General features: G+C 41.5%; 1 protein-coding gene and 1 long non-coding RNA gene across 2 annotated transcripts; both read right to left on the bottom strand.

Moving 5' to 3' along the window:
- Nucleotides 1-541: 541 nt before the first annotated feature.
- On the bottom strand, nucleotides 542-3,930 carry LOC138979392 (uncharacterized). The gene is made up of 3 exons (XR_011460011.1): nucleotides 3,772-3,930; nucleotides 2,726-2,839; nucleotides 542-1,050 (listed from the first exon to the last, which is right to left on the bottom strand). It is a non-coding gene; the product is annotated as an uncharacterized lncRNA (long non-coding RNA).
- A 9,006-nt stretch (nucleotides 3,931-12,936) lies between these two features.
- LOC138979391 (uncharacterized) lies at nucleotides 12,937-20,801 on the bottom strand. The gene is made up of 4 exons (XM_070352102.1): nucleotides 20,529-20,801; nucleotides 19,813-19,894; nucleotides 18,278-18,522; nucleotides 12,937-13,713 (listed from the first exon to the last, which is right to left on the bottom strand). Exons 1-4 carry the CDS (start codon nucleotides 20,589-20,591, stop codon nucleotides 13,450-13,452), a joined length of 654 nt encoding a protein of 217 aa, XP_070208203.1. The 5' UTR covers nucleotides 20,592-20,801; the 3' UTR covers nucleotides 12,937-13,449.
- Between the last annotated feature and the right edge of the window lie 226 nt (nucleotides 20,802-21,027).

The following is a 21,027-nucleotide window of genomic DNA, read 5'->3' as shown; positions in this document are numbered from 1 at the left end:
TGTTAGTGTTAGTGTTAGTGTGTGTGTGTGTGTGTGTGTGTGTTTTAGTGTGGGTGCGTTTGCGTGTTTTATTGTGTTTGTGTTTGTGAGTATATATGTGTGGGTTGGTGTGTGAGTGAGAGAGTGACAATGACAATTCTTTATTTAACGAGGATAATAGAGTAAGCAGTGATCTGCTTTGTTACATCTTGCCCGCGCCCTAAAGAGGGACTAGTCTTCAATGGCTAAATCAAAAATCCAGTAACGAAAACTGCTACATGTTTTATGTGTGTTTATGAGGAATTGAGTGCGTACGTGTTGGTATATTTTGTATGTGTGTGACTGAGGGGGTGGAGAGATATGGAGGGAGAGCAAGAGAGAAGGTGAGGAAGAGAGAGAGAGAGTGAGAGAGACAGATAAAGACTGAGAGAGAGGAAGAGAGATCCACACACACAATCGAACGGGCACAAGCACACACTCCCTGACACACACACCTACACACTCACACACACGCGCACGCACAAACAAACAGACAGAAACACGCACACACACTCACACCAAGTTTATTGGTACACTCTTTTATTTCGATAGAATAACAACCGACTTGAACTTTTCAAACAAACTTTAACAACTCTTTTATATTCAATGGGGATAGAAATAGTGCTCATAAGAACCAAGAAATGAGTTTATTATGATTGTATAATGTATTTCAATTAGCATTTTTTCTTCTTCTTTTTTTTATAATATGTATAATACATACATTGTTTAATAGAGAGTGAAAAATAATCAGTTAAAACAATCAGTAAAAAAATGTTTCTTTTTTTATCACAGATTATTTTTTACTTTAGCTTTAATGATCATGCCTCCACTCCTTTAAAAAAAAAAAAAGGGAAGGAGCAAAACGCGCCCAAATGGTGTGTGTACTTTCACAATTTAACCCTAAATCTCCCGAAACGTGTAGTCCAAGTCTTCTGAAATTCCCTGGGTCCACCCTAACTTTTCTTATGAGGATTAGACGTTGCAGATTCTGCATTGCCGCTGCTGCACTGCAGATTGCCTGATCGGGCTGTGCTGTGGGACATAAGTACAAACCACCACATCAAACCACTGATTTGTTTTATTCGGTGATCAATGCGCACAGAGACCTGCGCACACTATGTCTCCACAGCCCTCTTTGTTTAACTTCCACATGTGTATACAAATCTGTTGTGGAAGCATTTACCACAAAAACCGTTACTCTCACTTGTTTAAATTTCTGGGAGCGTTCACTCTAAAATTGACTCGTAAAACGAACTGTTTTCTGTCCACAGACACAGTGAAAGTACACCAAATGTGCAATAAACGATAGCGAAGACTGTCATTGTTACATTTTGGCAATTTTGGACCTGCCTTTCCAGCGCAAAAAAGTAAACAAAATAGCACAATCTCAAAGTATGTTTCCCCTAACATGGATCACCTTCAACATACAGAAGAAAATAAAGATAACGACTTGTTTCAGTCATGCTTTATGATGCTTCCTCAAAATTACTTGAACCAGCTCTTAAACTTTAACAAAAATCTATAGAACGGTCTTTTGTCCGTGCAACTTGATTAGTTCCTTTATTTTCTCTTTTTGTTTTAATTACTTTCTTTAGTTTCGTGTTGATTTTCAAATAATGTTCTCATCGAACTGAAACAAATGAATCTGATTCATGTTTGAATGTATATGACTTTAATTTTAGCTGAATGTCAATCAAAGCTAATTCGCTCTAAGGCCAAAAAAAAAATTGTCTGTTTCTGGTAACATGGCTAAAAAAAAATAGGGTCGGTAGGTAGGGATTTTTTTTTTTTTTTTTTACCCCAAATGTAGACCAATAAAATTAACTTTAAAAATTGCGCAAAGAGACTGGATTCACTATACATAGAGACAAGACACTCAACACATTTACAAATCGTCAGCGGACTTTCGTTTTCACACGTTTTTGTTGTTCATTTTCTCACCCTGTCCTTTACCACCAAAAACAAAAAAATAATTTTTGAGTTTGGAAAAAAAAAGTTTAGGTTCGGCGCCGAAATTTAGGGTCGGTCGGGTGACCAGAAACAGACAATTTTTTTTTGTTGGCCTAATCAGACTTGACGGTTAACTGACGAGAGAAGAACTAACCAGCACAAAATGAAACTGTTTCGAGAAAGAATAAGCTAGTTATTAGCATGAAAGAATAAGCTAGTTATTAGCATGAAAGAATAAGCTAGTTATTAGCATGAAAGAATAAGCTAGTTATTAGCATGAAAGAATAAGCTAGTTATTAGCATGAAAGAAAACATGGTCCCTAATCGAGGCCCTTCTTCTACCTCACTTTCAAGCTACACGCCAAATGTCAGCTCAGTCGAATATTAACACCAGAGATCTAAGTGCGGAAAGGACCGACAAACAGAGAGGTTGAAGCATATACAGCTCTGGGTGTAACAAAGAAACATCACGTTTAGCACAGAAAGTAGGAATCTCTCAGGAAAACAGCCCAACAGTTTACTGCAAAAAACTGTACTGGCAGTGCCAGCAACACGAAGAACGTCACTTTCAGTAAAAGCATCTGAAAGACGTTAATATAGAGAATACTACACGACTTGATGTGTGATACCAGTATTACACTTCGTCTTTTTTTTTTTTACATTTCAAGGCAGCGGAGGCCAACAAAAAGTCACACCGAACTGACTGACCTTGGTTACATAAACAAGAGGCAAATGCCCCAAAAAGCACTATACGTACTCTTGACCTAGTGAGCTCGTAAAGAGACCGGCATTGTCAGTCTTTTCTCCTCCAATATGTGCCCTCGCTGCTTTTGCTACACCTTCGCTCTCTCCCGAACCCTCCAAAATTTCGCTGTAGAATATAAAATGTTTAATAACAAGAGAGAGTGAGAAAGAGAGAGAGAGAGAGAGAGAGAGAGAGATCGAGAGAGAGAGAGAGAGAGAGAGAGAGAGAGAGAGAGAGAGAGAGAGAGATCAAATCAAATCAAATCAAATCAAATCAAATCAAATTTTATTTTTCGAGGGTTGTGGCATAAGCAATACAACGAGCTTTTTTTCAACCAGCCCTCGCCCAGAGAGGGGACTAATCTAATCACATATTTACACGGAGAGAGAGAGAGAGAGAGAGAGAGAGAGAGAGAGAGAGAGAGAGAGAGAGAGAGAGAGAGAGAGAGAGAGAGAGAGAGAGAGAGAGAGAGAGAGAGAGAGAGAGAGAGAGAGAGAGAGAGAGATCAAATGAAATCAAATCAAATCAAATCAAATTTTATTTTTCGAGGGTTGTGGCATAAGCAATACAACGAGCTTTTTTTCAACCAGCCCTCGCCCAGAGAGGGGACTAATCTGATCACATATTTACATGGAGAGAGAGAGAGAGAGAGAGAGAGAGAGAGAGAGACAGACAGACAGACAGACAGACAGACAGACAGACAGACAGACAGACAGACAGACAGACAGACAGACAGACAGAGACAGACAACGACAGCAAAGCAGCACAACGCTTTGAGCAAGTTGTCAGGGAACAACACCCTTTTTGTGTGAACCTGACTACCATTGATGGGACTGCACAAAATATACCAAAAAGCGCAAAAATAAACCACATTTTCCGTTAATGCATTACATTTTTTTTTCAAAATCAAGTGTTTCACTACAAAGTATTTCATTATGATATAAAACATTGTAAGGTATTAAAAAAATGAACATTTCAGGACTGCACTGAAGATTTCTTGTGTTATGAGATAAAGACAAGTGCATGGTAATGGTTATAACATGCTAAAGTTTACTTACAGGTCTGCCATTTTGTCCGATTATGCGCTCAAGTACAAGGAATTTCCTCTTCAGAATGCCGTTGTCGCAGAATGCTTGATTCCTCGTTGGAGGTCCATTCACATATATAGCGTCTTACGTCCTGTCGACCCGCTTCTTTTCGATGAAACCCCGGGCTGAGCTATGCGACAATGCTTCGAAGAAAAACTGGGCACCTTAATTGAATTTCTTGCATCCTGGCTTTCTCACCTTTCTTGAGTACATGGAATTCAATCGTTTGTGTGGTTCGTCCCCCCCCCCCCCCCCCTCTTCTATTCATACGTTTGAAAAATAAAGTGCGTAGGAAATTTTAGTTTGTGCTGTAGTAGACACTTTACTGCATCTTAAACATCCACCAACCAATCAACAGTCATACTGCTTTCTCATACAAAATGGCCATGACATTACTTTTAAGTAAACAACACTCACATTTACAAGCACACGTTCTAATTATTAAAAACAATATCCTACTCATGCATAATAAATCATACAAATTTTGCAATTTATCCGCAGTTGATCCTCAAATTATAGGGTATTTTCATTACCGCTGATAGAACGACAATTTTCATTTAATCAGAGATGATGCTGTAATTGAAATAAGTTAATCAATACCTTTAGCCAGCTCCCATTATGTGTGTGAGTGTGTGTGTTAATGTCCAGGTGTGCTTGTAGACAAATTTAGACCAGCTTCCTGAGCTAATAATAAAACATAATAATAAGTGTCTAATATGAAATGTTCATGTAGCTGTGGTGCAAATTAAACGCGCGCTCTCCGAGGAGTTCTTGCTATTAGGGAGCTGACGTTGTTGTTGTTGTTGTTGTTGTTGTTGTTGTTGTTGTTGTTGTTGTTGTTGTTGTTGTTGTTGTTGTTGTTGAAAAATATATTTGCTTGGCTGTTTATGTGACGTTTCATTATCATCACACAATTATCTGTGAGTGACTGTGTGCCTTGGTAAGGAAAATCATGCGTGTGAGTACAAGCGCGTCAGTTCACTGCTTGCAATAATACAAGTGGACATGTGAGTTTCAAGGATGCTGTCACGTGGTCTTACCTAACATAGATACACCTTCTGAGAAAACGGCAAGGATTATCGTTACATTGTCCACCCGTTTACACAAAAAGGCTTCCAAGTATTTTCTGCAAATACAAATTATGAAAGTTGAAAGGAATGCGATAAACAGGATCTCTTTTCTGAAGGTCATGTCGTATACATTCCCTGATCCCCTATTATAACTCTGTGTGTGTGTGTGAGTGTGTGTGTGTGTGTGTGTGTGTGTGTGTGTGTGTGTGTGTGTGTGTGTGTGTGTGTGCGTGTGTGTGTGTGTGTGTGTTTGTGTGGTTTTTTTTGTGTACGTGTGTGTGTAGGTGTGTGTGTGTGCGTGTTTGTGTGTGTACGTGTGTGTGTACGTGTGTATGTGTGTGTGTGTGTATGTATGTATGTGTGTGTGTGTCTATGTGTGTATGTATGTGTGTATGTGTATGTGTTTGTGTGTATGTGTGTGTATATGTATGTATGTATGTATGTGTGTATGCGTGTATGTATATGTGTATGTATATGTATGTATGTATGTGTGTGTGTATGTATGTGTTTGTGTGTGTGTTTGTGTGTATGTGTGTGTGTATATGTGTGTGTGTGTATATGTATTTATGTGTGTGTTTATGTGTGTATGTATGTGTGTATGAATGTGTGTATGTATGTGTGTATGTATGTGTGTGTGTGTGTGCATGTGTTTGCACTTGAAGCACAGGTTGGTGGAGTTGAAATACAGGATATCGTTTGCGAACGACGGGCCTACATTCTGATTTTTTTAACTTGATAAAAACATGCTTGTGTAATGTCTTCAAACGCCTCCCATCCACCTTTCCCCTCTCCACGAAAATAAAACCAACTTAAAAAAAATTAAATAAAATAAAAAAATAAAAACTGTCGCACTACCCAAGTTTTCAATTTATTTGACGAGTTTGCGTTATCCTGTATAGAACATGACCTTCAGAAACAACAAGCGCAGGTTAGGTGGAGTTGAAATACAGGATATCGTTTGCAAACGACAGGCCTACATTCTGTTCGATGGTTGACTGACTTTTTTTTAACTTGATGAAAACATGCTCGTGTAATGTCTTCAAACGCCTCCCTCCCCCCCCCTATCACCCCCCCCCCCTCCCCTCCGCGAAAAAAAAACTTAAAAAATAAAATAAAAAAAAGTAAACCAACCACCCAAAAAACAACCGTCGCACTACCTTAGTTTTCCATTTATTTGACGAGTTCGCGGTATACTGTATAGAACATGACCTTCTTAAATGACATCCTGCTTATTGTACTCATTTCAATGTCGAAAACCATTTATACGTTGTAGACATATCCAGATAAAAATGAGGATAGTCTTTTTTGTTTTGTTCGCGTGCGAGCAATGCAATCACATACTTTATCGTTTATTCAAAAGGTTGTCTTCATACAAGTTAAGAACACGTGACGGTATCTTTGGAATAGAAACGCCCTTACACGAACAAGTTACTTTCATATTTTGATGATAACAGTGCAACATTAGTAGACCTACACAAACACACACACACACACACACACACACACAAACACACACACACATACACACACACACGCACCCACACGCGCACATACAGTCACACACACACACAGTCACACACACACACACAGTCACACACACACACACACAAATAATAATTTTTATCGGCCGATAGCCTTAACCAGCTGTCTGTGTAAGACGATGGAGAGACTAGTGCATGAGAGGTTGCTGTGGCAGTTAGAAAAAATTGGTGCTTTGGACTTGACCCAATGCGGTTTTCGAAAACATAAAAGCACAACCGATCACTTGGTTCGTTTTGAATCGTTTGTTCGTAACGCTTTGGTAAGCGGAGAGCATGTAGTGGCCGTCTTGTTCGATTTGGAAAAGGCATAATTATATGACACAACATGGAAGCACAGTATTCTATCAGATTTGAAAACCTTAGGCTTTGATGGGAACCTTCCTATTTTTATTTCAAATTTTCTTGCTGAAAGAGAGTTTAAGGTTCGAGTAGGTTCCACCCTCTCCGATTCTCTTGAACAGGAGATGGGAGTTCCTCAAGGGAGTATTTTGTCCCCGCTACTTTTTAACATTAAAGTTAATAACATTGTTAAAAACGTTAAGTCTGACATCGACAAATCTCTTTTTGTTGATGACTTTTAAATTTCTGCCAAGGGAAAAACACTAGCTGGGGTTGAAAGGAAGCTTCAGTTGTGTATATGTGACCCTCCACCACGAAATGAGTCGCATGTCACCTTTGCATGATTTTCATATTTTTACATTTTCTTAAAGAGATTTTTATGCTCTATCCAGTGGTGAAAACCGTTTTAGAAAAGAGCAAAAACTGTTTGAGTTATAAGCCTGTGACTAAGGTGACCCTCACACTGTTACCAGACACTCCCCGGACTTGTATTAAGCCTAGCGCAGAACCGCGCGAGGTGACATGCGACTCATTTCGTGGTGGAGGGTCTCATATCCAAAATTCACAATTGGGTACAGGAAAACGGGTTCAAATTGTTATTGGCTATCCATTTCCACAGGAAAAGAAATCAAGTTCTTCAGCCTTCTCTTTTTATAAACGCGCACAGGATAAAAGTTTCTAAACAAGTCAAATTTCTTGGACTGATTTTTGACAGCAAATTTTCTTTTCTACCCTACATCAAATATCTAAAAATAAAATGCCAAAAAGGCCTCAACATCCTGAAAGTCATAAGTCACACGGACTGGGGGGCTGAAAGAGCAACATTGTTACGTCTGTATCGTTCTCTTGTCCGTCCACAGTTGGACTACGGTTGTATTGTTTACGGATCAGCCAAAAGAAATATCCTCAAAGGTTTGGATCCAATCCATCACCAGGGTCTGAGAATTTGTTTGGGTGCCTTCCGCACGACACCAGTAGATAGTTTATATGCTGAGTTTGGAGAACCTCCTTTGGAGATCCGGAGACTTCGGCTCTCCATGAACTATTACCTGAAGCTAAAAGCAAACCCCGAAAATCCTGCCCATGAGTGTGTTATTAACCCTACTCTGAAGGACACATTTCTTTCCAAACCTAACGAAACACCAACTTTTGGCATACGTATGCTTTCTGAGTGTGAAAAGGCTGTCATAGATATTGACTCTGTTTGTGACGATCCTTTGACCACAAACACTCCACCCTGGAAATTGGAAAACCCAACCGTAAATTTTTCCCTAACTTCTTTCAAGAAGAATGTAACCTCAGACATTGTATTTCGGCAGCTCTTTTTAGAGCAATGTTCCAAATACACAGAGCATGAATTTATCTTCACTGATGGCTCTCTAAAGGATGATTCAGCTGCTGCTGCAGCAGTTTCTAGCAAGGAATTAAAACGCCCACTTCAACTACGGCTTCCTAACGGTTCGTCGGTATATTCGGCGGAACTTAGGGCCATCATCTTGGCGTTGAAATTAATCTATCAGTCGACACATTCGTCTTTTCTGATTGTATCGGACTCGCTCTCAGCTCTTAGAGCTATTTCATCCAGAAAGTTCACTCATCCTTTTTTAATCGACATTCACGACCTTCACACTAAGCTTATTTCTGAAGGCAAGATTATACATTTTATGTGGGCGCCCAGTCATATGGGCATACAAGGTAACGAAGCTGTACGAACATTAATTTTGTGCGATAGTTTTTTGTTGGCACAGGTTAGGTAAGCCAACGATTCTTCAACCCTGCCACCCACGCCGTCCAACCAATCGCTGCACCATTGATCATGTATACATGTATTGTTATGTTTTAACAATTGTTTCTGTTAGTTTCTATTGCAAGAGAATGACTTGTAGCATCAAATACGCCTGAATACCTTTTTCACAGACGGCCATTTTGATTTTTTTTTAAACTACTGATTTTTACATTTTTCTCGGTTCCTCTGTGTCAGGTTTTGTTAAGCACATAAAACCATACATTTATACCAAATTTGGTGTTTGTCACATGAAATGAAATATGCCTAACATACCCAATCGTTTTTACTGGCGGCCATTTTGAATTTTGTTATAAAAACTACCGATTTTTTACTTTTTTGCGGTGGCTCTGTATCAGGTTTTGTTAAGCACATAAAACTATACATGTATGCCACATTTGGTGTTTGTCACATGAAATGATTGATTCCCACTATTGTGAAAAAATGCAGTGCGTTCAGTTTCATTCTGTGAGTTCCACAGCTTGACTAAATGTAGTAATTTCGCCTTACGCGACTTGTTTCACAATGTAGTCGTCAGCTTGTGATTGTCAATGCGACTCGCTGTAAGCTTATCTGCAATAGCACGTTATTATGTACCTCTGAATCTAAACGCACCAAACGGCTATGATTCACACGAACTCTAGCGATGGCTTTTGACTGTTCAGAGGAACTGGCAATAGGCATTACCGTCGTCTGCTACGAGAACCACGACCTTGCGTGACCCTGCTTCCGGGCTTTTCTTTTTTCAAACTTTCAAAACTTCGAATTGTACTGATCTTGATGAAGAAAGAATAGATTTTAAAAGTTAGGTCTAGCGCCAAAACGCAACGTTCGATTTTGTTATCAGACAATCCGCAAAATTAATTCTTTGAAAATTGCTCGCTCTTTACGTAGGGCACCTAGGATGTTAAAAAGCGGTGAGTGTGTTAAAAGCCTGTATCTCTATTTTAACTTTCTGAGCTTGATTTTAATCCAAACATAACATATTTATACGTTTTTGTAATCAGGACCGACAAGAAATAAGATCAAATTGTTTATAAATCGATTTCGGAAATTTGATTTTAATAATAATGTTGATATTTTTAATTTTATGAGCTTGTTTTTAATCCAAATATAACATATTTATATGTTTTTGGAATCAGAAAATGATGAAGAATAAGATGAAATTATTTTTGGATCGTTTTATTTAAAAAAAAACCACCATTTATTACAATTTTCTGATTTTTAATGACCAAACTCACTCATTAATTTTTAAGCCTCCAAGCTCAAATGCAATAGCAAAGTCTGGCCTTTGTTGAAGATTGCTTGACCAAGATTTCAATTGATTTGCTTAAAGAATGAAGGCGTGACATTGCCGCCTTAACTTTCACAAAAATCCGGATATGACGTCATCAAAGACATTTATCGAAAAAATGAAAACACCTTGTGGGGATATCCCAGGAACTTTCATATGAAGTTTCATGAAAACCGGTCAAACAGTTTTCTCTGAATCGCTCTACACACACACACACACACACGTACCTAAAGTGTGGATGGTTACCTAAGAGGCGGCACTGGGTGTAGTGCCTTTCTAGTGCACTTGCACTACAACAGCACTGGGTGCAGTACTCGCTCCGGCATCGAAGAATTTTGCACTAAAAAATGCACAAAATTTGACCTATTTCGTCGCCTATAGAGGACGGAAAGAATGTCATTTTGAACATTGTTATGACATTCTTTCCGTCAAAAAAGTCAATTTAACGGTGTTAAATGAAGCGAGCATCCACACAATTAGGTTGCCATCCAGAGTTTAGGTTGCCATCCACGTGTGGATGGTTGCCTTATGGTGATTTAGGCAACCAAACCTGTGGAAACATGGGTACACACACACACACACACACACACACACACACACACACACACACACACACACACACCACACCCTCGTTTCGATTCTCCGTCTATGTTAAAACATTTAGTCAAAACTTGACTAAATGTAAAAACATCGAGGGGGAGGGAGGACGGGGGCGGTGGGGGGGGGATGGGGTGGGTGGGGGGGGGGGTTGAGGTAATGGAAGGGGTAGAGAGGGGAGGGGAGGGGGTAGTAGCCTAAGTAGGGGTTGTCTATATGAAAGACGTCAGTTTTGCGATGAACAAGCCTTCTTCTTACCTTTTACTTTTGTTGTCGTACAGTCGATATAATGGTTGTTGTTTTGTCATACTGCCGGAAAATGTCCTTCAGATTTGTGCAAAAGGAAAAACATGGCCCACCTTTTGTTGACGTTTTAGATTCGAGTATGATTTCTTCAAATGTGTGCAAAAGAAAACATAGATTATCTCTATGTAAAGGTTTCGGTTTCTAGTCGTGCAAAGAAGTGGGGAAAGCCTGGCTTAGACTTCGCATTTCGTGATTCGTGCAAAAAGATATCTATAGATAATTTGAGGCATCTTAAGTGCTACTTCATTTTTTGTATTCATTTCAAAACCGTGCAACCGTTCAATCGCCTGTTTCTTGTGCTAAACCGGTTTCTGAAACGGTGACCATTCACATCAGGAAGGCCTTTATTAATGAGGCCATCATTTAAAAACACTAAATTTCAAGGCAAACCTACCCCTTAAAAAGCCCAACGGTGACCCTCCACCACGAAATGAGTCGCATGTCACCTCGCGCGGTTCTGCGCTGGGCTTAATATAAGTCCGGGGAGTGTCTGGTAACAGTGTGAGGGTCACCTTAGTCACAGGCTTATAACTCAAACAGTTTTTGCTCTTTTCTAAAACGGGTTTCACCACTGGATAGAGCATAAACAACTCTTTAGGAAAATGTAAAAATATGAAAATCATGCAAAGGTGACATGTGACTCATTTCGTGGTGGAGGGTCACAACGGGCTTGTTGGTCTGCAGGTAGACACTTGAAATTGTTCATGTCACCCCGTTCATTTCGTTTGCAAACATGAAATATGCGCTGGCAATGAATGTAGCCAACCAAGCAAGAGAAGAGGCCTTGCCGAGGTGTAGAATTTTTACATTTGTAGGCTAAGTAGTGATTATGAAGCTATCACTAACTACAATGCCTTACACTTATTTCAACTCTTCGATCGCCTCAAATTGAATTGAATAGGAAAATACGAGACACATCATTTTCAAATCAAGGGAAAGATGGAAAGTACAGGTACCAGAGGGTCGCGTGTGGGTTATAACGCGGCCTACTTCTGTGACAGACTACCAGAGATATACTGTCCGTCAGATACAAGCGATCTACTGTCCGTCAGATACAAGCGATCTACTGTCCGTCAGATACAAGCGATCTACTGTCCGTCAGATACAAGCGATCTACTGTCCGTCAGATACAAGCGATCTACTGTCCGTCAGATACAAGCGATCTACTGTCCGTCAGATACATGCGATCTACTGTCCGTCAGATACAAGCGATCTACTGTCCGTCAGATACAAGCGATCTACTGTCCGTCAGATACAAGCAATCTACTGTCCGTCAGATACAAGCGATCTACTGTCCGTCAGATACAAGCTATCTACTGTCCGTCAGATACAAGCGATCTACTGTCCGTAAGATACAAGCCATCTACTGTCCGTCAGATACAAGCCATCTACTGTCCGTCAGATACAAGCGATCTACTGTCCGTCAGATACAAGCAATCTACTGTCCGTCAGATACAAGCCATCTACTGTCCGTCAGATACAAGCGATCTACTGTCCGTCAGATACAAGCGATCTACTGTCCGTCAGATACAAGCGATCTACTGTCCGTAAGATACAAGCCATCTACTGTCCGTCAGATACAAGCCATCTACTGTCCGTCAGATACAAGCGATCTACTGTCCGTCAGATACAAGCAATCTACTGTCCGTCAGATACAAGCCATCTACTGTCCGTCAGATACAAGCGATCTACTGTCCGTCAGATACAAGCGATCTACTGTCCGTAAGATACAAGCCATCTACTGTCCGTCAGATACAAGCCATCTACTGTCCGTCAGATACAAGCGATCTACTGTCCGTCAGATACAAGCAATCTACTGTCCGTCAGATACAAGCCATCTACTGTCCGTCAGATACAAGCGATCTACTGTCCGTCAGATACAAGCGATCTACTGTCCGTCAGATACAAGCGATCTACTGTCCGTAAGATACAAGCCATCTACTGTCCGTCAGATACAAGCCATCTACTGTCCGTCAGATACAAGCGATCTACTGTCAGTCAGATACAAGCAATCTACTGTCCGTCAGATACAAGCGATCTACTGTCCGTCAGATACAAGCGATCTACTGTCCGTCAGATACAAGCAATCTACTGTCCGTCAGATACAAGCGATCTACTGTCCGTCAGATACAAGCTATCTACTGTCCGTAAGATACAAGCGATCTGTTTCGGACATGAGCGGGGGATACCCTACACGCTAATCAGTTGTGACAGACTACTAAAGATCTACTGTCCGTCAGATACAAGCGATCTGTTTCGGACATGAGCGGGGAATACCCTACACGCTAATCAGTTGTGACAGACTACTAAAGATCTACTGTCCGTCAGATACAAGCGATCTGTTTCGGACATGAGCGGGGGATACCCCACATGCTTATCAGTTGTGACAGACTACTAAAGATCTACTGTCCGTCAGATACAAGCGATCTGTTTCGGACATGAGCGGGGGATACCCTACACGCTTATCAGTTGTGACAGACTACTAAAGATCTACTGTCCGTCAGATACAAGCGATCTGTTTCGGACATGAGCGGGGGATACCCCACACGCTTATCAGTTGTGACAGACTACTAAAGATCTACTGTCCGTCCAGACACACGCAATCTTTTCCGGACATGAGTTGGGGAATACGCTGCAAGTCTATTCTGTGACAGACTTCTAAAGATCAGCTGTCCGTCAGATACAAGGGATATGTTGTGGACAAGAGTGGGGGATACCCTACAGCCAGTACAGTCTTACTAGCTCCTCCAGATCTGGAACGCATTCGGCTTTCATGTGGACAAACTCGGTCCCGTCCTTGTAGTCGCCGACGTAGCACCACGTGAGCAAATAGCCCGGATGTTGCTTGCACTCGTGGCCAGGCTCACAGCAGTAGTCCCAGGTGCCGTCGTGGTCGGTTTTGCACCAATAGTAAGTCTCGTCGTGCCGGCCACACGGGTGGTTCTCCAGGCAGGGCGTGCCCAGCAATGTCTCCTTTTTTGGCTGTAAACACATAGAAACCCTCAATATGTAAATAAATACATAACTAAATGCATTAAGAAATGAATGAATAAATGAACGAACAAACATTTCAATGAATAAAAAAATACTCAATAAATACATTATTACATGCACAAATTGAATGGCGGAATAAAAGAATGAATTAATAAATAGTTAAATAACTACATAAATAAATTATGAATCAATGAATAGATAGATTTAAAAAAATAAAAGAAGATAAAACAAGAAGAGCAAACGCTCGATCGAGTCACTTTCGCAGTTCTGAATATTATATGAGGCATCAGATGGACAGGAAGAAATTGCTATTCACAACACAATGAGTCACGTTCACATAAAATTTGAGCCCGGTCACTTTTATAGTTTCCGAGAAAAGCCCAACGTTAAGTTGTGTGTTGCCGAACAGAAAAGGCTAGTTATCTCCCTTGTTTTTCTGATAACGTTCGTAAAAGGCTACAGATGTAAATACTTTGATGTAAAGAATAATCCTACAAAGTTTCAATCACATCCGATGAACTTTGTCAAAGATATAAAATGTCTAATTTTTCCTTTGACGCTGACCTGTGACCTTGAAAAAGGTCAAAGGTCAACGAAACCATCGTTAAAGTGTAGAGGTCATTGGAGGTCACGACTAAACAAAATATGAGCCCGATCGCTTTGATAGTTTCCGAGAAAAGTCCAACGTTAAGGTGGTGTCTACGGACGGCCGGCCGGACGGCCGGCCGGACGGCCGGCCGGACAGACTAACACTGACCGATTACATAGAGTCACTTTTTCTCAAGTGACTCAAAAATAGATAAATAATTAGAAAAGTGAAAATTTAAACACATAAAAATATATAGTTACTATACGGTGTTTGCGTACTTATTCTTCAAGAAACACTCATATAATGTGGTACAGGGTTCTACAAACAAAAATCATCCTCATTTGCGCCCGTTGTTTGTTTTTGTAGTTTTTCTTTCATAGTCGGCCTCTTTTGATAATGAATTCAGAAATCTTGTCCATTATGGTTATTAAAGCAAATGCCTTTGCTAAATCCCAGGGGAAACCGGGTCCTGACTTCTAGTTTAAAAGAAATGTGTAAAACATGTGTACCAAGCTCCCAGGACCGCGTCGTCTGCGTCTATACTTTTACAGTGACAATGGAAGTTTTCTCTGCAGTGAGGCATTGTCACTTCAAGTCGAAAACCGATCATAATAATGCAGCAAATTGACGCCGGATACTTCGCTACAGCGTATTTGTTGTCATAGCACCGCTATGCTAACTTGGTGTTTCTGTCCCCAGACCTAGTGTCTATTTGGGACATGGCGTGGTTATACGCTAGGCAGAACTAGTGTCTATTTGGGACATGGCGTGGTTATACGCTAGGCAGAACTAGTGTCTATTTGGGACATGGCGTGGTTATACGCTAGGCAGAACTAGTGTCTATTTGGGACATGGCGTGGTTATACGCTAGGCAGAACTAGTGTCTATTTGGGACATGGCGTGGTTATACGCTAGGCAGAACTAGTGTCTATTTGGGACATGGCGTGGTTATACGCTAGGCAGAACTAGTGTCTATTTGGGACATGGCGTGGTTATACGCTAGGCAGAACTAGTGTCTATTTGGGACATGGCGTGGTTATACGCTAGGCAGAACTAGTGTCTATTTGGGACATGGCGTGGTTATACGCTAGGCAGAACTAGTGTCTATTTGGGACATGGCGTGGTTATACGCTAGGCAGAACTAGTGTCTATTTGGGACATGGCGTGGTTATACGCTAGGCAGAACTAGTGTCTATTTGGGACATGGCGTGGTTATACGCTAGGCAGAACTAGTGTCTATTTGGGACATGGCGTGGTTATACGCTAGGCAGAACTAGTGTCTATTTGGGACATGGCGTGGTTATACGCTAGGCAGAACTAGTGTCTATTTGGGACATGGCGTGGTTATACGCTAGGCAGAACTAGTGTCTATTTGGGACATGGCGTGGTTATACGCTAGGCAGAACTAGTGTCTATTTGGGACATGGCGTGGTTATACGCTAGGCAGAACTAGTGTCTATTTGGGACATGGCGTGGTGATACGCTAGGCAGAACTAGTGTCTATTTGGGACATGGCGTGGTTATACGCTAGGCAGAACTAGTGTCTATTTGGGACATGGCGTGGTTATACGCTAGGCAGAACTAGTGTCTATTTGGGACATGGCGTGGTTATACGCTAGGCAGAACTAGTGTCTATTTGGGACATGGCGTGGTTATACGCTAGGCAGAACTAGTGTCTATTTGGGACATGGCGTGGTTATACGCTAGGCAGAATTAGTGTCTATTTGGGACATGGCGTGGTTATACGCTAGGCAGAACTAGTGTCTATTTGGGACATGGCGTGGTTATACGCTAGGCAGAACTAGTGTCTATTTGGGACATGGCGTGGTTATACGCTAGGCAGAACTAGTGTCTATTTGGGACATGGCGTGGTTATACGCTAGGCAGAACTAGTGTCTATTTGGGACATGGCGTGGTGATACGCTAGGCAGAACTAGTGTCTATTTGGGACATGGCGTGGTGATACGCTAGGCAGAACTAGTGTCTATTTGGGACATGGCGTGGTTATACGCTAGGCAGAACTAGTGTCTATTTGGGACATGGCGTGGTTATACGCTAGGCAGAACTAGTGTCTATTTGGGACATGGCGTGGTTATACGCTAGGCAGAACTAGTGTCTATTTGGGACATGGCGTGGTTATACGCTAGGCAGAACTAGTGTCTATTTGGGACATGGCGTGGTTATACGCTAGGCAGAACTAGTATCTATTTGGGACATGGCGTGGTTATACGCTAGGCAGAACTAGTGTCTATTTGGGACATGGCGTGGTTATACGCTAGGCAGAACTAGTGTCTATTTGGGACATGGCGTGGTTATACGCTAGGCAGAACTAGTGTCTATTTGGGACATGGCGTGGTTATACGCTAGGCAGAACTAGTGTCTATTTGGGACATGGCGTGGTTATACGCTAGGCAGAACTAGTGTCTATTTGGGACATGGCGTGGTTATACGCTAGGCAGAACTAGTGTCTATTTGGGACATGGCGTGGTTATACGCTAGGCGTCATAACATTAAAGCTATGGTCCTCATAACACGAAGAATGGTATTAGGTTTAGCAATATCACTTAAACAGCTTCCCAAAATTGCATGATGTAACTAAAGTTGGTATCTAACATGATTGTACCTCATATATTCCTCCTTTTGCTGCTTGAAAGTGATCATTGAAAATATAGCTCACAGTGCCCGTGATCAAAGACTACCCTTCTTCATGTTATGAGGACCATTGCTTTTGTGTTATGACAACAAAACACGCTGTAGTTATCTTATCCGGCGAGAAATTGACAAAATGTGTGCGTGTGCGTCCGTGGGTGCATAAGCATGTGAGTGTGTACGTGCGCACACGCGTATGCGAGTGCCTGTGCGCGCGCGCGTGCGTGCGTGTGTGTGTGTGTGTGTGTGTGTGTGTGTGTGTGTGTGTGTGTGTGTGTACCCATGTTTCCACAGGTTTGGTTGCCTAAATCACCATAAGGCAACCATCCACACGTGGATGGCAACCTAAACTCTGGATGGCAACCTAATTGTGTGGATGGTCGCTTCATTTAACACCGTTAAATTGACTTTTTTGACGGAAAGAATGTCATAACAATGTTCAAAATGACATTCTTTCCGTCCTCTATAGGCGACGAAATAGAATACGAATACGAATACGAATACGAATACTTTATTATCTCATACAGAGAAATTTCAGTGTGGTGCACATTAAAAGACAAAACAAATAATAAGACAACAGATAAAAATACCATACGAAGCATACTACACTCGCGCACGCATATGTACACTAACAGGAATAGTAACATGATTCCAAATAGGTAAATTGCCGTCAGCTTTAGCTAAAAGTTTACCGCTAAAAACTATCATTATCACAGGACTAGATATGTCATTGAACAATATTTATCACAGGACTAGTCATTCGAGGGTTATCACACTCAGCATAAGGGTGCACATCAAAGAATATAAAAAATATTCATCACAGAAATCAGTGCATATGTTCACCGGCACACATACTAGTTTTAATTAACTTAGGTATTTAAAAAGCCAATTGACTTTGGAATAAAACTGTTCTTAGTTCTGAGCGTGCGGAATCTGGGAGTGCGGAGGCGACGTCCTGAGGGCAGGACCTCAAAGTGGTGAGCGAGCACATGACTACTATCCTGGATGATGCAGCGGGCCTTTCGCACCACACGTCGTTCATACAGCACAGTCAGTCCTTCCTGTCTCACCCCCACAATCTTACCACATGTGTAGGTCAAATTTTGTGCATTTTTTAGTGCAAAATTCTTCGATGCCGGAGCGAGTACTGCACCCAGTGCTGTTGTAGTGCAAGTGCACTAGAAAGGCACTACACCCAGTGCCGCCTCTTAGGTAACCATCCACACTTTAGGTACGTGTGTGTGCCAGTGCATGCGGGCGCGTGCATACGGTTGGTAGTACCGTGCGTGCATGCGTGTGTGTTGCACAACTTACTTCCAATGGTTCTGTACACGGCATATGCAAGCTTCCTCCAGCGTCCGTCGTGACCACACAAAACCCTGTCTCGTTCTGGCAGGGGTCAGAGGGGGCACAGCAACGTTCCCACAGACGGAAGGTCAAAAGTCGCTTGGCCGGGTCGGCATGGTCAATGTAACACCAGTAGCGGTCAGTGTCGTGCAGGCCGCAGTCATGGTCAGAGGCACACTCAGCCCCCGACACGGTGAACCTTTCGGGGGGCACTGAAAACACATTGGTAGGTAGGTAGGTAGGTATGTAGGTGGGTAGGTAGGTAGGTAGGTAGGTAGGTAGGTAGGTATGTAGGTGGGTAGGACAGTAAGTAGGTAGGTACAGTTTAGGTAAGTGGGTTGGTAAATAGGAACGTTGTGGGTAGGTAAGTAGGTAGGTAGGTACAGTTTAGGTAAGTGGGTTGGTAAATAGGAAGGTTGTGGGTAGGTAAGTAGGTAGGTAGGTACAGTTTAGGTAAGTGGGTTGGTAAATAGGAAGGTTGTGGGTAGGTAAGTAGGTACAGTTTAGGTAAGTGGGTTGGTAAATAGGAAGGTTGTGGGTAGGTAAGTAGGTAGGTAGGTACAGTTTAGGTAAGTGGGTTGGTAAATAGGAAGGTTGTGGGTAGGTAAGTAGGTAGGTAGGTACAGTTTAGGTAAGTGGGTTGGTAAATAGGAAGGTTGTGGGTAGGTAAGTAGGTAGGTAGGTACAGTTTAGGTAAGTGGGTTGGTAAATAGGAAGGTTGTGGGTAGGTAAGTAGGTAGGTAGGTAGAGTTTAGGTAAGTGGGTTGGTAAATAGGAAGGTTGTGGGTAGGTAAGTAGGTAGGTAGGTACAGTTTAGGTAAGTGGGTTGGTAAATAGGAAGGTTGTGGGTAGGTAAGTAGGTAGGTAGGTACAGTTTAGGTAAGTGGGTTGGTAAATAGGAAGGTTGTGGGAAGGTAAGTAGGTAGGTAGGTAGAGTTTAGGTAAGTGGGTTGGTAAATATGAAGGTTGTGGGAAGGTAAGTAGGTAGGTAGGTACAGTTTAGGTAAGTGGGTTGGTAAATAGGAACGTTGTGGGAAGGTAAGTAGGTAGGTAGGTGCAGTTTAGGTAAGTGGGTTGGTAAATAGGAAGGTTGTGGGAAGGTAGGTAGGTAGGTAGGTACAGTTTAGGTAAGTGGGTTGGTAAATAGGAACGTTGTGGGAAGGTAGGTAGGTAGGTAGGTACAGTTTAGGTAAGTGGGTTGGTAAATAGGAAGGTTGTGGGAAGGTAAGTAGGTAGGTAGGTACAGTTTAGGTAAGTGGGTTGGTAAATAGGAACGTTGTGGGTAGGTAAGTAGGTAGGTAGGTACAGTTTAGGTAAGTGGGTTGGTAAATAGGAACGTTGTGGGTAGGTAAGTAGGTAGGTAGGTAGAGTTTAGGTAAGTGGGTTGGTAAATAGGAACGTTGTGGGTAGGTAAGTAGGTAGGTAGGTAGAGTTTAGGTAAGTGGATTGGTAAATAGGAACGTTGTGGGTAGGTAGGTAGGTAGGCAGGTGTGCAAGCTTACCGGCAAGACACTGGGAGATAGCGGGGAAGACAACCAGAAGGAGACAGGTGATGTTGATGAGATTCATAGCCCACTTTATTTCCTGGAAATTACAATTACTATCAGCATCGTCGTCGTCGACATCATCATCGTCATTATCGTCGTCGTCGTCATCATCGTCGTCGTCATCATAATCAACATCATCATCATCACCATCATCATCGTCGTCGTCGTCGTCATCGCCGTCGTCATCATCATCAGCAGCAGCAGCATACACTGATGTGGTTTAACATCAACCAATATACTAGCATCAAGCTTACCGTTTATTTATCTCATCAAAACCATAACATGCTAAATTCAGGAAGAGTAATTTCATAGAAATAAAGAATTTCATAAATTTAGAGAAAGCAATTCTCTGTTTTTAGTAAATTCACCAAAATATCACCAGGCAGTTTTTAGGAAATTCACATAATTCCTCTGAATCTGAAAAAATTGATAAATTTACTGAAATTCTTTTTTTTCTATTCAGTAGATTCATAAAAAAACATAAAAAAAACATGCTAGATTCAGGGAGTTTACAAATTTCGTACAATGTTCAAGAAATATATAAAATCCCCGAGTGAAACAGTACAATTACAAATGTCCTGGTTTTATAAATTAACTGTAACATATGCATACCAAATCAGATGTTAACGAAAGCAGCCTACAAGTGCAATGATTTGAAATGGGCATCGTACCGTGCTGTTGATACAAAACAGCCATGGAATTTGTAAACGGCTCAAATTATTGGCACCACTCATCTTTTCAACGCTATTGATGACGAGCTCACGTGAAAAGTGCCTGGTTACACAGATGTGTTGTTGTTTTGCCTCAAATCTATGTATATATATAAGTAAAAAGTCAGTAATTCCACTTCCAAACTGTTTGCTATTGAATTGAATCTATAGTTCACTTTTGGACAACAGTGCTGCTCATAGGCTGGAGGCGAGGTGAAACAGATTGTTTGCTTTTTTTCGTCAAATGTATTTTAACGCTATTTATAACATTTGCAATTAAATTGAATCTATCGTTCACTTTAGGGCAACATAGCTGTCGATTGGCTGGGGGCGTGGCGGGGGCGGTGCCGTGCCAAATGAGCCTTCACCGTGTGACAAATAAAGCGTCTGAAGGGGGAATGTATGTCCATGCTGTGGGTGGCACGTGCACGAAAACTATCTAGAAAGCAAGAGTTGAATT

This window comes from Littorina saxatilis, linkage group LG11 (genome assembly GCF_037325665.1).
Source record: "Littorina saxatilis isolate snail1 linkage group LG11, US_GU_Lsax_2.0, whole genome shotgun sequence".
In the NCBI taxonomy this organism is placed as follows: domain Eukaryota; kingdom Metazoa; phylum Mollusca; class Gastropoda; order Littorinimorpha; family Littorinidae; genus Littorina; species Littorina saxatilis.
Note: the sequence above shows the minus strand (reverse complement) of the source record. Positions and strands in the feature narration are given on the sequence as shown.

Excerpts from the sequence above, each read along its gene's own strand:
- LOC138979391 (XM_070352102.1), bottom strand. The coding sequence starts at position 20,591 with ATGAGTGGTGCCAATAATTTGAGCCGTTTACAAATTCCATGGCTGTTT. Across the intron at positions 19,895-20,528 it reads TGTTTTGTATCAACAGCACG|GAAATAAAGTGGGCTATGAA; the intron begins GTACGATGCCCA and ends TGTAATTTCCAG. Across the intron at positions 13,714-18,277 it reads CGTGTACAGAACCATTGGAA|CCAAAAAAGGAGACATTGCT; the intron begins GTAAGTTGTGCA and ends ATGTGTTTACAG.